The 19,141-nt window shown below is 38.7% G+C and overlaps 1 protein-coding gene across 1 annotated transcript in view; it reads left to right on the forward strand.

The window, feature by feature from the left end:
* enpp1 (ectonucleotide pyrophosphatase/phosphodiesterase 1) overlaps positions 1-19,141 on the forward strand; it is a 45,701-nt gene that overhangs the window by 11,567 nt on the left and 14,993 nt on the right. Inside the window, exons 3-14 of the mRNA XM_084736757.1 lie at positions 4,477-4,537; positions 7,519-7,616; positions 7,700-7,779; positions 10,208-10,327; positions 12,085-12,194; positions 12,301-12,366; positions 12,464-12,536; positions 13,177-13,285; positions 15,557-15,688; positions 15,804-15,835; positions 15,973-16,100; positions 17,678-17,747. Of these exons, the coding sequence (XP_084592883.1) occupies positions 4,477-4,537; positions 7,519-7,616; positions 7,700-7,779; positions 10,208-10,327; positions 12,085-12,194; positions 12,301-12,366; positions 12,464-12,536; positions 13,177-13,285; positions 15,557-15,688; positions 15,804-15,835; positions 15,973-16,100; positions 17,678-17,747 (1,079 nt within the window). The remainder of the gene's footprint in view (positions 1-4,476; positions 4,538-7,518; positions 7,617-7,699; positions 7,780-10,207; positions 10,328-12,084; positions 12,195-12,300; positions 12,367-12,463; positions 12,537-13,176; positions 13,286-15,556; positions 15,689-15,803; positions 15,836-15,972; positions 16,101-17,677; positions 17,748-19,141) is intronic.

Raw genomic sequence — 19,141 nt, forward strand, 5'->3', positions numbered from 1 at the left:
AAACTTACCAAAAGACTTCTTCATGTTCATGACAGGTGTTATGACATGTACACCCCTTCACATAAAGTGTTACCATACAGGGAACCCCAGGTTCGTCCCCAGCCAGTGTAAGGCAGTGCATTCTAAATTGCCGGTCCTAAGCCTGGATAAATGAGGGTTGCGTCAGGAATGGCATCCACACTAAGAAAAATCATAAAATCAGATTCACATGCCGGATTGGGCGGAGTCCTGTTTACCAGTAAAACACAGATGAATCACCGTGGCAACCCTGAGTGAAAAATAAAATACAGGAAGAGAACAAGGGACACAGAGTTAAAACTTGGGAAAATATTTTTTCATGCACTGATCAATATTTTATATTCACTAGCAAAGACCATGTCAATACAAATATGAATTTAGAATAGTTTCTGACTTATTATGGAAGATAGGAGTCAAGACTCTTGAGTTGGAGTAGTGTCTCTTCATGAGCTCTTATTGTTTAGAGCCCCAGTGGTTCCCATATTCAAACAGAGGGAGAGAAGGGTTTTGCAGGGGAGGGATGTGAAAACTGAATGTAAGGGGAAATGAACGGATGAGGTGTGCTTAAAGTTGCCATGAAATGGCTAACTGAGTGTTTATTGCTAATATGTTTCCTGTAAAACAGACAGTTAGAGAGGGGTTGTTGCAGAGCAAAGCCGCTCTATTAACCAACTCTTCCTAGACTGAGAGCTCCCAGTCAGACCGGGACCAAAACAGCCTCTGAGAGCAATGGAGACCACTTTGGTTTACTTGCTTGGTTTAGCTCCCAGCATGCTGGTTCATCATGTTCACTGGGAGGAAGCTAAGCCCAGTTCTGTTGCCCAGCTAACAGCCATGGTGAGCTACTTTAGCAGCAAGTAAGCTTAAGCTATCTGTCCATCAGGAAATTTCGTAATTAAATAACCAGAAGTTTGAGGACATCAGAGGGGGGGAACCAGAAAATATTTTCTCCATAAAATATGATCCAGTATAACCTTAATCTGTGAATTACGTTATAAGGTTGTGTTCTTATACATTGGTGTCTGTTCCTCAGAAATATTACGCTCAGTTAATGTTACACTCAGAAATCATTTCACTGAACACAAATTTAGTGTACATCCTTGAGTGCTGAGTGTTGAGTCATCAACAGTTTTTAATTGTTTCTAAGGTAAAGACAAAGTCTGAAATACCAAGAATACTAGAATATTTACATAACAACTTTTTAAGTAACCGTTGGGCCAGACACCGGTGTATAGGTGACGTATATTTAAACATTGATTCTGACTTCATGTGCAGAAATGGGATGAGTTCAAGGCATGGTCTTTGTTCCTGAGCCCAGTTACTACACTTCATTTAAGAATGGATCATATGACTACGCGTGTGCTGAAATGGTCACTCATGGAGATGACCCAACAGGGATCACCTGACTCTATCAGTTCCCCTTAGCTTATTTTAGTTTTACCACCCCCAGCTTTTTATTTCTGTTTGCTCTCATAGTTTTTATCACCATCATTTTCCACACGCAGCTTTTTTTCAATGACAAAACGCTGATAAAGCCACTGTACACTTCTTGCTCAGCACTAAATAACAGGCCGACCAGACACAGTTAAGGACTAGGGGGTGAACATAATGGAGCATGTAGCATTCATCATTTACGTTACTCACTTTGTCACTTAAAAATGTCGGATGTCTTAAAAATGTCAATACAAGTTTGTAAATATCTCATTTTGTGAGCCCAAAACTCAAGAATATTCAGTTTAGTATGATAATAAACAGAGAGAAATGTGAAAACTCTATATTTGAGAGGCTGAAAACAGCATTTTCTGTTAGTTTATGCATTAAAAAAAACATGAACAGTTTTTAAAAAACTGTTCATGTTTTAGGATGCTGCAGTCTCACATTAAAGCAGTGAGTGCAAGGTAATAATTTCCTGTCTTTCAGGTTATTAATATGAGATGTAACTAGTTAAATGATCACACCTCTTTAGGAAAAGCTGTTTACTTCTTCCCTGTTTTGTTTCCATGAGAACAAAGTCCAGATGGTTTCTATTGCATTTCAATATATCCTGTCCAACACAAAGCCTGGCTCCAAAATGTGATAGTTGGGTATTTTGTCTTTGTTCATAAAGTCTGTCTGTGCTGTTATCCATTTGTGCCTTTACGTAACAGTCATTCATGTGGTTCACAGAGTTGTGCTCTCTTCTAGCTCCAAGACACAGCGGAAAGACTTTGCTGGACAGGGAGCACAGGAAACCTTAAGTCTCTTTCTGTCTTAAATCATCTCATGAATGTGTGGATGACAAAGTGGCGTTTCTGCATTTTCTTCCTGTTGTATACCAGTGAAACTGACTCATAATCCCTTTAAATTTGACCAATAGGCTTTTTACTATGAATGATGGGATCATGAACATACAATTCTCTCAGTTTAAACAGGGTTATTTCACGTGATGTTTTTGTTTCTCTGTTTTTGTCCCTGCTTTTCCCACTGGTTTGAAATGAATGGGCCTCAAGTGGAAAAAGGTGATGTCATGTAGTTCCATGCACCAAATGTAATCACAGATGGGGGGGGGATTTCCTCAAGTTTCCAGTACTGATCAGCCAAACAAATATGATCAAATCACAACCAGACAGGCCTGATAAAGCAGATTAAATGACAAAAAATGTTTGTTTTTTTTGTGCTACACACATAATCACATTTTTGTTGTCATATGGTGTTAATACAGACAGTTTCCCTGACAAAATACATATTGTGTCTAAAACTGCTTTTTTTGTGGAAAAATAGCTGCGCCAGCTTGGATTTTAAAGTTTGATTCAGCAGATTTCTATTGTTCCTTCTGAACTGTGGTGAAATAAGCAAGACGTAAGTCTTTTACTCATGTTCACCTCCCTGACGCAGAACATTGGCTAACTGTAGCCCCAGTTGGTGTCTCTCAAACGTAGCTACTGTTTGCATTGGCATTAACAAGCAAGATAAATGCTTGCTGAAAAAAACAATGTCTTCAGTGGACAAGATTTATATCTCTTTAGTGGTATTGCTATTTTTTTTTAATTTAAATTTTAGGAAAACTGTGACAGTTTAAGAACATACCACCACATGCATAAAATATGAGGTAAAGCTTTACTTTTTTATGCAGTCAGAACAGTGAAGATGGATAACAATGCCATCCTGCAGTCATGACTTTAAATGCACCACAAAGTGAACCATTGCCACTGCCAAAATTTTGCATGTATCATGATATCACAATACAGCATTTTGAGAATCGATACAGGATTACATATCAAAATATTGCAATACTCAAGCACATCGATATTTTTCCACACTCTTGTCCCCATGTCCCCTGAAACTTCACATCACAGTGTAGCCAGAAGGCCTCGCCTCCCACAGTCATTGGTCCCTCACTCCACTGTGCACTTTTTGACATGATGTGGGTGAGGGATCTAGCAGGATTAGTGGTTGTAGTTTCCCTTAAACACTGATTGTTGTTTATTTAATCATGAGTATTTACTGGTGAAGAAATATTTATAGATCTGCTCCACTCAAAAATGTGTTTTTCTTATGTTTATGTCCCTTAAAATGTCTGACCTTGACTATACTGACTATCTGAGATGCCATACTGTGATTGTTTTGACTGCTATTGGGATACGTGATCTGATTAGTGGGAATGATAATTTTTGTCTCACAATTTTCATTTTCACTGAAAAAATGATCAAAATCATGATGGTGCAACATTTAAAAACACGAAAAATATAAGATATTTAGGCCAGGACATCTCTGCAGCACTACAGTACTTCATTATGATGCTATTTCGTCGCACGTTTTTTCTTTTAGCAAAAAAATGCAACTGCGATTTTTGGTGATTTGGATGCTGACAAAGAAATGTGAAACCTCCACTGCAAGCTGGACTTGTCAGTACAGAGAGCAACAGTTAACATTAGCTGTGTCAACTACAGCATAAACATATAAAAGATGTTTACTCCACTTACGATTCTGATACATCTGCTAGTTGCTGATTTTGGTGCACAACAGACTCCTCATCTGATTCCGGGTCTGATTGAGACTCAGACATGTATGGCTGAATCTCTCTAATGTTTCCTCTAAAGCTAACACCAGCCATCATGATGCACACTGCTCTTTCACCATTCAACCTAGCCAAGCAGCAGTGGTGAGGCGGGCGCGAGGCCAGATTCAAAATTTCCCAGGAAGGGAGAAAGACTAGATGTGCTTCCAGCCCCTTTTCAGAGTCGTTTGTTAATCTTTAATGTGGGCAAACCATATTAATCAAAGCAAAGTACTTTAAAACTTGGGAATAATATGAACTAATTTTTCAAGTCCATGTCATCAGTCTTTTATTTTCTTTGTGTGGTCATCATTGATGTCACTATCATGTGATGTGGTCACATTAGCTCAGGTAGCTCTAATATAATGTATGCAACTGGAAATATATGTCTTTTCACTGACAACACTCTTCTTTTCCATCAGGAGGGGAGGTCTGGCTGCAGGAGGCTGATATCGAAATTCAACAGCCAAAGTGTCCACCTGGGTAATACAAAAGTCTTGTTTTGATGTTGCAATGTGAGAACTGATGTGGTTTTAATAGAAAATTACACCTCAGATCTCAGCTGGCGTAGTTTACATCACACAGTCTCCTCTTCTGTTCCTTTCCCAACATCTTTCAGCATGTTTTGGTGGTGAGAATGAAGCTTTTCAGCCATATCGCCCACGGTTATCCTGAGTTGTTGACTTGGGCCCTTTGTTCCCAGTAGGCAGTTCTTAGTGGGCAATAAACTGTGACTAGTCTGTTCATCTAAGGTTTTTTTTAGAAGCGTGTAAATAACCCAAACACATGACTCTTGTTTTTTAAGATGGTGTTGGAAAAGTGGAAAAAAAATAACCGTCTCTATGGAAACTAGACTAATGACTAATCAGACATGCGTTGGTGAGTGGTGGTGTGTGAGTGTGTGGTCACGTGTGTGTGTGTGTGTGTGTGTGTGTGTGTGTGTGTGTGTGTGTGTGTGTGTTACTGCTTTGGTAAGGGAGTAACCCCAGACAGACTCATTAGACTGTGGAAAAGAAAACCTGTGGCTCCAAATGAAGATATTTTTGGTTTGAAAACATCTTTAAATAAATGAATGTTGTCTGTATTTTTTTATTTTTTTTATATCAAAGTAAATCATTCCCTTTGGTTTGTTTATATTGTTTCTGTTGGCACACCACACTTTTATGTGCTGTATATTTTAATGTGCGGTTTAATCTCCACACGCAAAGAAGAAGCTCCTCTGGAAAATGCTGATTGCAAACATTTTTATACTTGTTAATTTTTTTTAATACAAATTTTGTTTTTGCAAAGATCAAAATATCTTATGAATGGTTACTGAAAAAAAACAAAAGGAAACCTTGGCAGACGGATATAATTTTGTTGTGATCCAAGAGCCCATAAAAGCCATTCAAAATGGCGAACCCCTAGGGCCTGACGAATTTACACTTGAAATTTAAAAAACCTTGTAGACCTGAACTACAAAGTATATAAAATGAAAAAGCAAACAAGAAAGCTGAAGAAAAGGAAAATAAAAAAGGACATTTTCAGATACATTTTCCACTATTTATTAACAGATTACATGAACATGGACAGTTTTCCAATTTTTTTTCGTGACACTTAGCATGACATTCAAATTGTTCATCCTTGTTGACCATCGATATCACACAGGGACTGAACTTCAGTGTCCTGAAAGTCTTGTGTTTTTGTGTGACCTATCCATCCACCCCACCTCCTCATGCCAAGACAGTCGTGCCAACCCTATAAATTTCCCTGGGATACTCCCGTTTTTCACTGCCATCTCCCATTTTCCTACCTGGGGGCACAATACACACGAATTTCTCTTGATTTCTGTTTCTGAATTTTTCACACCTTTTTGTCCGTTTCATTATCACAACCTGTTTCTGACGCTGTACAACATGCCTGTCCTCCTTAGTGAGTGAGACACAGAGAGAAATGGAGAGTGTAAAAGAAAGAAATACTCAAGCAAATTCCAGATGTTTTGGAAAGAAGAATTTCTATGTTTTATGGAAACTTTTAAAGGAAATGGACACATTTTTTCTATAGTTGAGGACAAAATTATTAGCCCAATATGAAAAAAAGTTTTTTTCAAAATTTTTCCAAGTGCTTTTTTAACAGAGCAAGGAATTTTCAACATAGCATTTCTAAAAATACTAGTTTTCTTTAGAAAGCATAAATTATTTCTATTTGCACACACTAACAGAATTATTTCAGAAAAAAACAAAAATTACCAAGATCAAGCCATAGCACAAACCACTGCCGTGCAATGATGTGCTTTAACTTTGTAATGCTCAAAGCTTATAAAATCAAGTTGAAACTGAGGGTTATCTTCCAATTTATACACAGTTTAAAAACTTCCACTACCACATCCTACAGACATTTGTAAAGTGTTCATTTTCTGTGTTATTTGCTCAAATTTGGAATTGGACTAGGTGAGGCTAAATGCTGTGGTCCCGTTGTGTTTTTAGTTCAAAAGTGTCAGTTTTCGGTCATCTGCAGGCTACTGAAATGCTTCCTATTTTTGAGGTCTCAGGGTTGGCAAGTACGTACAAGGTCTTTCTCGGTCCCAACACTCTGTTCATCTGTATTACTTTGGACATTGTGCTCACTGTCATGAAAAAATATTGACAATTCGTGTCCATGTACAAGAATCTACATTTCATGACTATTTCACAAACTGCTTGCATACTTGAGAAGATAATATGTAAGTATTTTCAGCTTGTTCTGCAGCCCCAAACAGGCAAATAGTCTATTTATACTACTTAAGTGCAAAGCACTGTTGCACTGGGTGTTGTTTGATCATTTTCCATACTGGTGCCAATACATGAGTTTCAGTGCATATACCACAGCAATATTCAACACAACACACCAAACTGCTTAATGCATCTGAGTTTAAAAAATAAGTCACTTATAGCCTAAATATAAAAACATGTCTTAATATAGATACTTAAATATATTATCAAAGAATTGTAACAGTGTGGCCCATCATTTTAATGCCAACTTGTGTTACTTGACACTAGTCGATACGTCTGGTTGATATTATTAAGTTATTATCAGTATTACGTTTCGGTACCCAGCCTTATGTAGCTGCAATGTCAATGCAATATCTGTATCTCTAATCATGAGTAAAGTAGCAATTACGATATTAATAGTTGTAGTGCTGCCATTGACATGGGAGTGGACCAAGTCTCACTGTGGGGAACAAAGAAATCTGCAGAGACTAACTGGACTTTGATTTATTGCCAGTAGAGTCTCATTTCTCTTCCTGTTCTCCTCCTCTGTGTGTGTTTGTGTGGTCTGTAATTTGCCTGCTTCGTCAAAGAGCAGCTTTGTATTCTCTCTACACCTGCCCACTGTACACTGATCACCACTGCTGTTGCCAAAGATATCAGTGTCTCCTGCTGAGTAATTATTCCATTTCACAAACCCTCCTCAGCATCATTCTTCCTCTCTGTCTTGCCGCCCAGTTTTTCCAGGCCTCCTCTCATCCTGGTGTCTCTGGACGGGTTCAGGGCGGAGTACCTGAAAGATCACGGCAGCCGCCTTCCTGTCATCAACAAGTTACGTAAGTCACCAATATGTTGACTCTACAGCACTTCATGGTTTGCTGTGTGTCCTGGTGTGACAGAACATCATTGTGTGTTGCAGGAAAGGCCGGAACAACAACATCATACATGAGGCCTGTCTATCCCACAAAGACCTTTCCCAACCACTACAGCATTGTGACTGTGAGTGTTTTCTGGTCAGGGGTTGATTTATCAGACACAGCTGGTCAGACTGTCTGACTTGTTTTGTCAGTGGTGGAGGAAGAACTGATTTTTATTTTAAATTAGATATACAGCGGTTCAAAAATAGTCCACGACAAGTAAAAGTCCTCCGTAAAGGTATTTTCAGAAAATTTTACTTTACAGTTAAACATAAAAAAGTAGCCATTCAGCAGACACTTGCCTATGCAAGTGATATATGTTATATTGCATTTAGGGATGGGTATCTTTAGGATTTTATTGATACTGGTGTTGATACTAGTACTCATTGTTGCACATATTAATACCATTCATCATAATTTCATGCAAAAAATAAATACATTTCATGCAAAGATGAGAAAAGATTCAACAGTTTTTTCATTACTGTTTTGCAGAAATAGGTTAGTGTGTTCTACATGTATATTTATGCAGGAGCAGTGCATGAGTAGCATTTTACTGCTTAGCTGTTTCAGATTGAGGTAGTTCATATGATTAATGGGAGGGAACAGAAGCAAAAACAGAGTTCTGCTACACAGATTTATATAAATTATTCTGGCTTCAAAGGGACAGTTCTGTAGTTCACCTGTAGTGTTATTGATCCATAAAGATTGTCTTTGTGTGAGTTGCTGAGTTTTGCAGATATTGAGCATAGAGATGCCTGCCTTGAATATAGTGGAACTAGATGACACTAGATGGCACTTGGCTAGTGTCTTGTTGAACAGTGTCTGTGTCTGTGAACAGTTTCATGTCGGAACTATTTTCTTTTTACAAAACTACACCCGACAACTTAATTGCTGCACAGAAGGAAGAGTGCATCTACTCATGGATGAGAGGTATGCCCCCAGGAAGAGCATCGTGTTTTGAAGCCAATTTAACATAGAGGCCAAACCGTGTAATGACATCACATGCTGCTCTACAAGCATCACAACCTCTGCGAAATGACTCGTTTCAATTTCAGGATTTGATCCATTTGGTCTGATAACATTTGGAAAGTGTAGAAGTCTAGAAGAGCCATGTGATTAAATCCAGTCATATTATCCTGTTCAAGTTAGCAGAGGCTAAACTGGAAGTTAGCCATTCAGCCAAAGGAAGTCACTACTGTGCTTGCTTTGCAGGCTACACAATGCAGATGCTCCAACACCTAAGTTGGCTTCACACACCTCTGAGCAGCTCTCATTGAAATGAACAGAGCGTTGTGCAAACGTTAATGCTGTCCTTTTTGGCTGAGCTGTAACCTCTTGTCCATGAGTAGATGCATATTTCCCTCTGCGCAGTCATATGGTTGGCAGGCACTGAGTGCCATCTAGTTTTGTTTTATTCTAGAGAAGGCAGACATCTGTATGACTGATAACTCCAAAACTCGTCAGCTCACAACAAAACAATCTAGATGGATACATAGCATTACAGGTAAGAGAAAAAAAATGTGTTATCGACTCTGGAGTAAACTGTCACTTAAATTTAATCTTTGCTCTTTTTGTCAGATCTTCTAAATGGAACCATCTGAGAAGAGGAGCAGTGTCTCTTTGAGGGAACTGCTAAATACTCAAACACCTCAAATTAGTGCAGTCACTAGATAGCCTAGGGGGTGAGCCCAGTTCAAAGGGTCATAAGATAAAGCTGAGGGGTCATAAGATAAATCATAGGAAAGAAAAGAAGAAAAGCTCTGTGAAACAAACTTGTATTCATCTTTTGTAGTATTCTGTCATCTGTGCTTTAGAGTTTTACTTCCTTGAGAGCTGAACAGCTATTTAAATGCAACCATGTGAGAACTTTTGAGAAGACATTTTAATGGCACTGCTAACAGCTCATAAATATTTGAAACATGACAAGAGACACAGAGTAGACATTGCTTTTTTGTTTGAGGTCAAAAGACAAAAAGGTTAGATACCATTGGTTTAATCTTTAACTAACCATTGTATTAGTTAATTTAGCCTGGAATGTTACCTGTAACTATGGCTGTCAGGTAAAGGTCGTGGAGTTAAAAGTACATATTTTCCTCTCAAATGTGGAGGACTAGATGAATAAAGTTGAATGAAATGCAAATATTCAAATCAAATACAACTAATATAAATGCAATATGAATACAACTAAAGTAAATGTACTTACTTTTCTCAACAGCTGTTAGTGGACCACAGTTCAGCAGTAAATTTTGGGGGTTTTCCCTGCAGAGTCAGGGTCTCTTCACAGTAGTATTTAGGCCTAATGTCTTACATGTGCTTGTGGAGAGGAACAGCAGCAGAACAGAATGGATTTCACCTCTTGGTTGAAACCAGATCCTGTAATTACAGAATAAACTGCTGTGATTAGCAGTAATATTTAGGTTAGAAAGATAGGAGAGTGTAGGTAATCACTTTAAATCCCTGCAGCCATGGTATCAACACAACAAACTGATTGTTATCTCTGATTCCTGCAGGGTCTTTATCCTGAGTCTCATGGGATTGTGGACAACAAGATGTATGATGTGACCCGAAACGCCTTCTTCAGCTTGAAAACTGACGAGAAATTCAACCCAAAATGGTACCAAGGAGAGCCGGTAAGTGAATCTGTGTGACCACGATACTGCATACAGCTTGGATTTCAAAAAGGTTAGGATGTTGTGTAAAACATAAATAGCAACAATGCAATGATTTGCAAAAACCTTTCCACCCATATTCAATTGTATACAGTACGAAGACAAGATACTTAAATCAAACTGATCTAACTGTAGCTGTTGTTTGGTAAATATACTCTCAATCTGAATAATGATGCCAGCAGCATGTTCCAAAATAGTTGTTCCACACAGTTATACATCACCTTTTCTTTAAACAACACTCAGTCAGTGTTTAGAAACTGATGACACTAATTATTGAAGTTCTATTCAGACAGGTCTGGACTGCAGACAGGTCAGTCTAGGTAAAAGAGTACGTGAACGCTTTTACTATGATGCAGCCATGCTGTTGTAATACATGCAGAAGGTGTCTTGGTTTCATCTTGCTGAAATAAGAGGGGACGTCCCTGAAAAGTACATTGTCTAGATGGTGACATATGTTGCTTCAAAACCTGTTTGAATTTGAATTTGTAGATGCAGCGACAAACTGTGTTTACTGACCACTGACCGCACACGTTCCAGCCATATACTAGGTTTCACCTTCACAACACTGTGAAACCAACTGAGCCTTCTGAGGATGCCCTTTACATACCAAGTTGTGATACTGTCACCTGCTGTAACAATTGAATGTGGCTCAAAAAGCATCCCAGCTTTTTTGGAATCAGGGTTATAGAAATGTGGAAATTCACTGGTCAGTAAACATTAATCTTGAAAAAAAAAACTAAGCAGGGAACTAATAAAGCAATTTTGAACACTTTAGGACATTTTTTGCTGAGCTAGGTCTCAGCTGGACAGTTGTGAGCAATGCTTTTGCAACATTTCCGTCACAGCAGGAATATTGTTCTGTAAATTGTGAACATACCCTGATTCTGTGGAAAACCTGACATGACCCAAGATGGCACTTGTCTTGTGTAAGACAATATGAAGCATTATGCTCGGATCATGCTGTAATTTGTTGTCTGTGTACGGCACAAGACACTTGTTTTTTTTGACAGCGCTGAGTGTCATTGCTCAGATTCAGCTCTCCCCATAATGAGCTTCTTGATATAATTATGGATTCTGCTCGTGCTAAATGACAGCTTGTGAGTGAGTTGTGCTTGTTTAGACGCTTTGTGGTTCCCATTTTAAACGGGATGCCTCTTAAATCTCATTCCTCTCCTGCGTGACAGGCTGAAAATACACCATGCAGCGGCGATCTGGCTTTCCAGGAGGAGAGATAGATGAACGATGACTCCCTGGAATGCATTCTTTCGTAATGAACCAATACAACTAAGTGCATCTGCCAAAACACGCTTACAAGGCTGCTGCATAAATAAAACACTTCTCTCTGCACATCAGTCTAATAGGTATTGATTTAGCATAAAAATATGCTGTTAGATTTCCATCAGTCTTGACTGGGCTGTGAGAGATTACTCTTTTATCCTAATGGACCAAACACTGAGGTGAATGAATTAGGCATTAGTCTATCATGTTGTGTCTGAATTAATCATGAAGTTAGATGATATTCTCATCTCCTTCCCTTTTGTTTCCTTTTCTTTTTGATCTTTTGGTGACCTTTCCTTTCCTTTTACATCACGTCACGTCTCTCCTCTCCTCTCCTCTCCTCTCCTCTCTTCTCTTCTCTTCTCTTCTCTTCTCTTCTCTTCTCTTCTCTTCTCCTCTCCTCTCCTCTCCTCTCCTCTCCTCTCCTCTCCTCTCCTCAGGTCTGGGTCACTGCCGTGCGACAGAAACTGAAAACAGGAACTTTCTTCTGGCCTGGCTCAGATGTCGCCATCAATGGCACCTTCCCAGACTTCTACAGGATATACGACAAGTAAGAGTGATGCCATTATATTAAATACTTTTTAAATCCGTGACAAATTGCACATGGTGGTGGTGCATTGACGTGTTGAATAACATGAAGTCTTTTTGGTACACAGGGGCATTGCATTTGAAAAGAGAGTGTCGACACTGCTTGAATGGCTCAGTTTACCTCAGGGACAAAGGTATAACTTGTACTTCATCACCATTATAAAGATAATGTTGTGAGTCACCATCAAAAACACTGTGTATTACATTTAACTGTTGTCTTTGTGATTTTAGACCTGACTTCTACACTTTGTACCTGGACGAACCTGACTCAGCAGGACATCGTTATGGGCCAGGGAGCAGTCAGGTCAGTAACTGAATAAACACTGAAACCTGGGATTATACGATGGTTGTTGATTTCCAGAAAGAACATCAAGCAGAACCAGTTAAAAAGTTAATTCTGGGCAAAATTATCCACAGACATACACTAAGAAGACAGAAAATGTTAATGTTTAATGAAGAAATGTTGCAAATTTGCACATTTGAGAAACTTAAATTAGATTGTTTTCATCTAACAGTGAACCTTTCCAGTGTCAAACTGATTGTTGACATTTGTTGATATTTTTCGTGTAGTGTCTTGCCTCCAATCCCAAAGGTTAAACCAAACCCCATTTAATAAAGTCAAGGTTATGAACCGTGGTGAAACAGCCATTTTAGATCATTAGATTGCAACCCATTATCATACCAGGTTGTCAAATACCAACGCTGCTTCGTCACACCCCTCTGTGTCTCATACTGACACACACACACAGGGCACTTTTTAGGGTCTATGAGACATCTGTATGTATTTGACAACCTAAAAATGAAAACAGGGTTAGTGTGTGCTAATTATTTATTTGCTGAGACAAGTTGCTCTTGAGGTCTTGTCATGATGGGTGTGTAGTTTCTCCTGCCGCAGTGACACATTAACTCTGTTAGAGTTTTAAATGCCGCTCTTGTGCTTTCAGGTTGTTCAGGCCTTGGAAAATGTGGACAGGATTTTGGGTATGATGATGGATGGCCTGACACAGAGAGACCTTCAGCGCTGTGTCAACATTATAATCATATCAGACCATGGTGAGATAACCAAACACCCTCCACACAGCTATGATACAACTGAACAGTTGGAATTTGTTTTGGTTTCAGAAAGAAATGTAGCACTATTGCTGCAACTGTTGGGCTGGTTTGTGTATTACCTCTCAGGTCTCAATGTGTCCAAGCTGATGAGCTAATCTCTAACTGGCTAAACATTTGTAATGGGGAATCCCAGGGTTCTGACTGACGTCTGCTGTTATTTTCATCTATATTAATAGTTTAGGTCAAAATGGAGACGGAGCCAACTTTCATTTCTGTGCACTTTTGCTTCTGTTAATACCATGTTGAATGAATTGGTTGGTACTTGTTACTAAGAGGGTAAATCACAAGTTTCATCATGATACAATATATCATATCAATTCTATAACAATATGACATTTGCTGATATCACCATGCCTGCTTCACCAGCTATACAGTTTCATGTTAATGTGTTTTATTGTGGTTGTCTGTAGCCTTTTCTGTACTGTTGTCTTGGCCTGGTCTCCCTTGGTCTCAGCAGGTTTTACCTGGTTAAATAGAGCTTAGATAAACAAAAAATCAAAATACATAGTGTCATTTTACTGAAAAAAGTGACAAAAACAATCAATAACAATGTTAACAGAAAAAAGAAACAAATTCTTTAAATTGAATGAGAGAAAATTAGCAGACTGTAGAGATTTTTTTTGTAATATCTGTCCCTATTTTGTCTTTATTTTTGTCTTTCATTTAAAGCTGTTCGCTTGCTTACAAACAACTTGGTGCATCCTTCCCAACTCTTTGTGGTTTCACAGTAGTAAGACATTATCGTCAAATGTTTGACTTGGTTGAGTCACTGCACCTGTTGCAGCAGAAAACTACAGGTCCATGCCAGACAGAGATCTGATGAGAAATGAGTCTGTAATGTAAGAGTAAACTGGGAGAAACTGTTCTCAGTGGTGTGTTAGGAAGATATTTTGTGATGAGAAGTTTCTCTGGACATCTGGAGACCAGATGTTTTGTCTTGTAATTAGGTATATTAAAGATCAATGCATGGGAGTAACTGTGGCTCAGGGCGATGCCCAGTTATCCTCATCAAAGACTGATGTACTGGGCTACTTATTAATCTGCAGCTAGTCCTGAAGCACAAGACAGATTCATCAGTGTTCACATGTCACACCCAAAACGATGTCAACAAATGTTACACTGTAAATATAAACCTACACATGTGCTGTAAATTTTAAGCACTACAAGGGAGTCGTCATATATTCAGGCTTACTGCTGACAAGATAAACACTTGTGGCCCCACAGGAGAGGAGCATTTAAGTTAAACAACATCTGAATGGGACAAAAGCGTAAAGCTTCACACACTTTGCACTTTTCAAGCTATCATGATCATGTTTGTCAAGTCTTTCAACATAAACATTGACAATTTATGATAAAAACTAGGCAGGCACTGATACCAATACCAGCATTTGGTATCAACCCAATACTGTCCTCATGTACTCATAAAACTCCTCCAATACCCAACAAAAGCAACGCAAACATTTTGATAACACATCTGGAGTACCAACACGATGCAACGTTCAAGGAGTTTGCTCATGTTCACCCTGTGTTCTTGGTCACACTGTCATTAGGGAGAGACTCGATGTCCTTCACGTCATCCACTAATGACTGCAGCTACTTTGGCAACTATCAATAAAACTGTTTAACAGTCCATTTATAAACCGAAACAAACTCACAGTGCACCTGTAGAGTGCAGCTGCTATCCAACAAGTCCTGCTGGGCATAAGCTAGTTGAATGGCTCAGGTAATAAATCTGAAGTCGAACCTGTGACAATGAGCAGGCTACAGCTTGAGTTCACAGCAGGACAAACACTATTTTTGGACATGGCACCACACTCGTACCTGTCCCTCATAAACAATGGCAGGTAGGAATTGAATATATAATTAACATATGAGGTGAAGTGCTTTAAATGATAAAGAAATAATTATTGTATTCTGGCACAGTATCTTAAAATAAAAATAACCCAAATAATCCATAAAAATAACCCAAAAATGTAATGTGTAGAGCAACCATGGTTACAATAGCAGCAAAAAACATCAACAATAATAAATGAAAATAAGACACGTTTTTAGTTGCTGTAAGAACTGTAATGGCATTATTAAGTAGTCATATCAGTACTGGCAAGTACCCAAATATAAGTATTTGCTCTCATACTCGGTCTGGAAAAAAGTGGTACTGGTGCATCCCTAATAAAACCTGAAGACAAATTCATATTTTCCTTTTTTTCACAGGCATGGAGGAGGCTTCATGTGAAAAGGCATCATATGTGTCAAACTACATAACCAACACTGCTGACTTTGGTGTCATCCAAGGCCCAGCTGCTCGCATCAGACCCACCCGCCTCCCAGACAATTACTTTTCCTGTGAGTTCCTGTCGATAACACCCAACCTCCCTTCATCCCCGCCTTGTCGCATCACTCAGTGTCAGTATAATATGACACTAGTGTGACTGACCTTGTCCTTTGTGTCTTTCCTCAGTCGACTATGAGGGCCTGGTGAAGAACTTGTCGGTATGCGAAGTATTTCAAATGTGACTTTTGTATTCACAAGAAGAATGAAAGATTATCTGCTTGCTTGGCTTCATGTCAAACAATGTCATTCTTCCTCTGCTGTGTGTTGATTCTCCTCTGCTGTGTCTGTTCTGAAGTGCAGGACCCCTGACCAGCCAATGAGGCCGTACCTCAAAGAAAACCTCCCCAAAAGGTTTCACTTTGCCAACAACAAGCGCATAGAGAGAGGACACCTGTATATGAAGCAGGGCTGGCAGGCTGCGCTGTAAGTCACTGAACAGTCTTTAAGTTCTCACTGTGTTAAGAGTGTGTCAAGAATGGAAGAAAGAAGCTAAAAAACACACACACACCTACAAAACTCAATGATGTATCATGCACACCTTATTCACTCGCATTAAGCAAGCTGGTTGGTTGATCTTGTGGTTGAAAACTCAAAAGCTAGCCAGGTTGAACTTAGATTATTTAATTGCATGCAGTCACTTTGCCTCTGGTTCTTGTAAAGGGTTCAAAAAAGCATAAACAGAACATTTTGGAGACTGTAGCATAAAAATAGAAAACAAAGCAAACTGAAAGTCGATAAGCTGATGTTACTTTATTATTTTTAAATCAGAAAATGCAGTGTTTCCGACATACAAGCGAGTGGAAGTGTTTTTGTCAGAGGGGCATGCAAGGACAACAAGCCCTCAAACTGACTGAAAAGGCAAAAACAAAATTAGCCACTTTGGGGTTTTTTTTGGTCACCATGCTACGTGACAAAAAGACCATTTACTGAGACTGTGAAGTCAACATTATTACCATATTCCCCCGACCCTGGTCATGTGAACTTTAAAGTGAAATAAAGTGATTTAAAGTGAAGTGAGTTAGAGACAAGTTGAGACTAAGTGACAAAATAATTTAAAGTGAGTGACATTAAATAAAGTAAAGCAAAGCAAAGTGACATAAAGTTAACATGAAGCGAGGTAAAGTTAAGCAAGGTAAAGTGAAGTGACATTAAGTGAAGTAATATCAATCAAAGTGACTAAGTGAAGTGTAGCGAGGTCAAGAAAAGTGACAAAGTAAAGTGAAGTGACCCAAAGTTGGAGAATTTTAAGCGCAGGAGGGATGCAAAACCACCTGTACCTGTGTAAAGGAGCTGTATTCCTAATAATCTTAAGCTTGGTAAAAGTCTGAGATGTTGTTAAATCTTGCACTTGTGTTGCCATGGTGCTGCTTTAATAGGCCAGATGTCTGTCTGTGTTGAAAACTGTTTTACCAGCTGCATTTCACAGATTCAAAGGGGCATGCTTGAAAGACTTATTGGCAGTGTAAAGTAAGATTAGATTGTGCTCATACGCAGCGTAAGGCATCAGATCTGTTAGAGTACGTGATTGGGAATTGTAAAGTCTTATGTGAAGCACAGTATGTGTCATGTCATGTACATGTGAATGTATGGTAATTAAAAAAAAAAAAAAGATTCTCTGGCCACACAGAAGTTGAAGCAGTTGCAGTAATTAGTGTTAGCAGTCGTTCATAATGAATGAAGCATGTTATGTCGGAGAGGAGCTGTACAACTGCTTTGATGGATAGCAACCATATAATCATGGATAATTGCTTCAGGCTGTAGAATTCAGTCAGTTTACTTGAATGTAGCTGCAGTGTGATGCAGTATGACTTGCTCTTTTTATAGAATTAAACTTGCCTGACCTTGAAACTGAGATTATTTGGGATGAACCACCCTTTCAAAACAGGATGGAAACACGTCATGAGATTGGTGTTGACAGTGACTTCCTCCCTCCCTCCATTTCTCCCTGTGTCTGTGTTTATTTTAACTCTTCAGATAACATCTTTATTCTGTCTTGACAGTAACCGAAGGGAACTCAAGTACTGCACTGGAGGATTCCATGGCTCAGATAACCTATTCACCAACATGCAGGTCAGAGGAAGGAAATACGTTTGTCTGCCACAATTAATATTTGTTTTAACAATGTTCCATTTGGATTTTAACTGATGTCACTGGGGTTTTGACATTCAGACAAATAAAACATATCAGGTGATTCAGAGTCACCTAAATTATGCACTGAAATCAGGACGTGACGGTAGATGTCTTCCATACTTAATCCTGTAGTTTAGCTGAGTCTGCGTATCCGATTTTGTTTCAATAATCCACAATACACATTGTGCCTTTTCTTGAGGAGTTGCCATTTTTTAGGGGTTTATTTAACAGAACCTATTTCATCAACAGGGTACCTGAAATACACAAATGCACTGTGATTAAAAACTTTGATAACCACTGAGTACATAGACCAAATGTGATTAACATGTTTTAAATTGTAAAGAGACTGGAGTAAACTACACCCTGTAGTTTACTCCAGGAGTGTCAGGAGGCCTGGTAACTCCAGCATAGTTCAACCACTTGGCTACAGTTTATTTTCTCACAGCTAAAACAAAATAACAAACAGCTCAGATGTGACAGAAACTTCAAACAGCAGACTCACCAGAAGCTGAATCATAAGTCTGTCTTCACAGTCCGTTGAGGTCTGTGCTGTGGCAGCCTTTAAGGGGTGTCCACACCAAGAATGATAACTATAACAATGTCTATAAATATACAGTTCTAAAAACTATTGAAACTCAAGTGGACCATAACTATAATGACAATGGTATCAAACGATCAATGAATGATGGACACACTGACAGCCAATCAAAATCCATCCAAATTGACAAGGTATACACTTGTTAAATGCTTATATAATGTAATGTTAGGCTGCAAATTACACATAAAAAACACAAATTTATAGTATTTGAAACAAACTGCCATACAGTCTTTGGCAGTGATAAGGTCTCTGAAGTTCATTCAGTCCTTACTGACGTCGTCCTTGAGAATCAGCCTGATACAGTCAAACTGATGTTGACCCATACGGAAATTATTAAGAAATTTTTTTAACAGTTTTGTTACATGTTGACAAAATTAAAAAAAAAAGTAATTTTATTTAGAGGATTTTTCTTGAGCTAATTCATAAATGATTCATACTTTACCACCACACCTGTTCACATCTGGCAGCTCACAGCTTCGACAACAGTTGTCTGAGAGGTTCAGTAGCTTTTCTTGGTGTTAATCTTTTTGCTCAGAACAGCTCAAGAGAAGCTGCTTACATAAAAGGAGTGTGTCACACAGGATGCATATCAGTGGATCAGGATGCATATCTGTGGTTTTGCAGCACGCAGGCCATAAATTGCTGTCCAGGAAATACGTAAAAGAGTGTAAAAACTTTCTGCTTATATTTGGCTCAAAAAAGAAAAAGAAGACAGCAGGTGATTTATTTTTATACA

This window comes from Lutjanus erythropterus, chromosome 15, assembly GCF_056507025.1.
Source record: "Lutjanus erythropterus isolate fLutEry1 chromosome 15, fLutEry1.hap2, whole genome shotgun sequence".
Lineage (NCBI taxonomy): Eukaryota > Metazoa > Chordata > Actinopteri > Lutjaniformes > Lutjanidae > Lutjanus > Lutjanus erythropterus.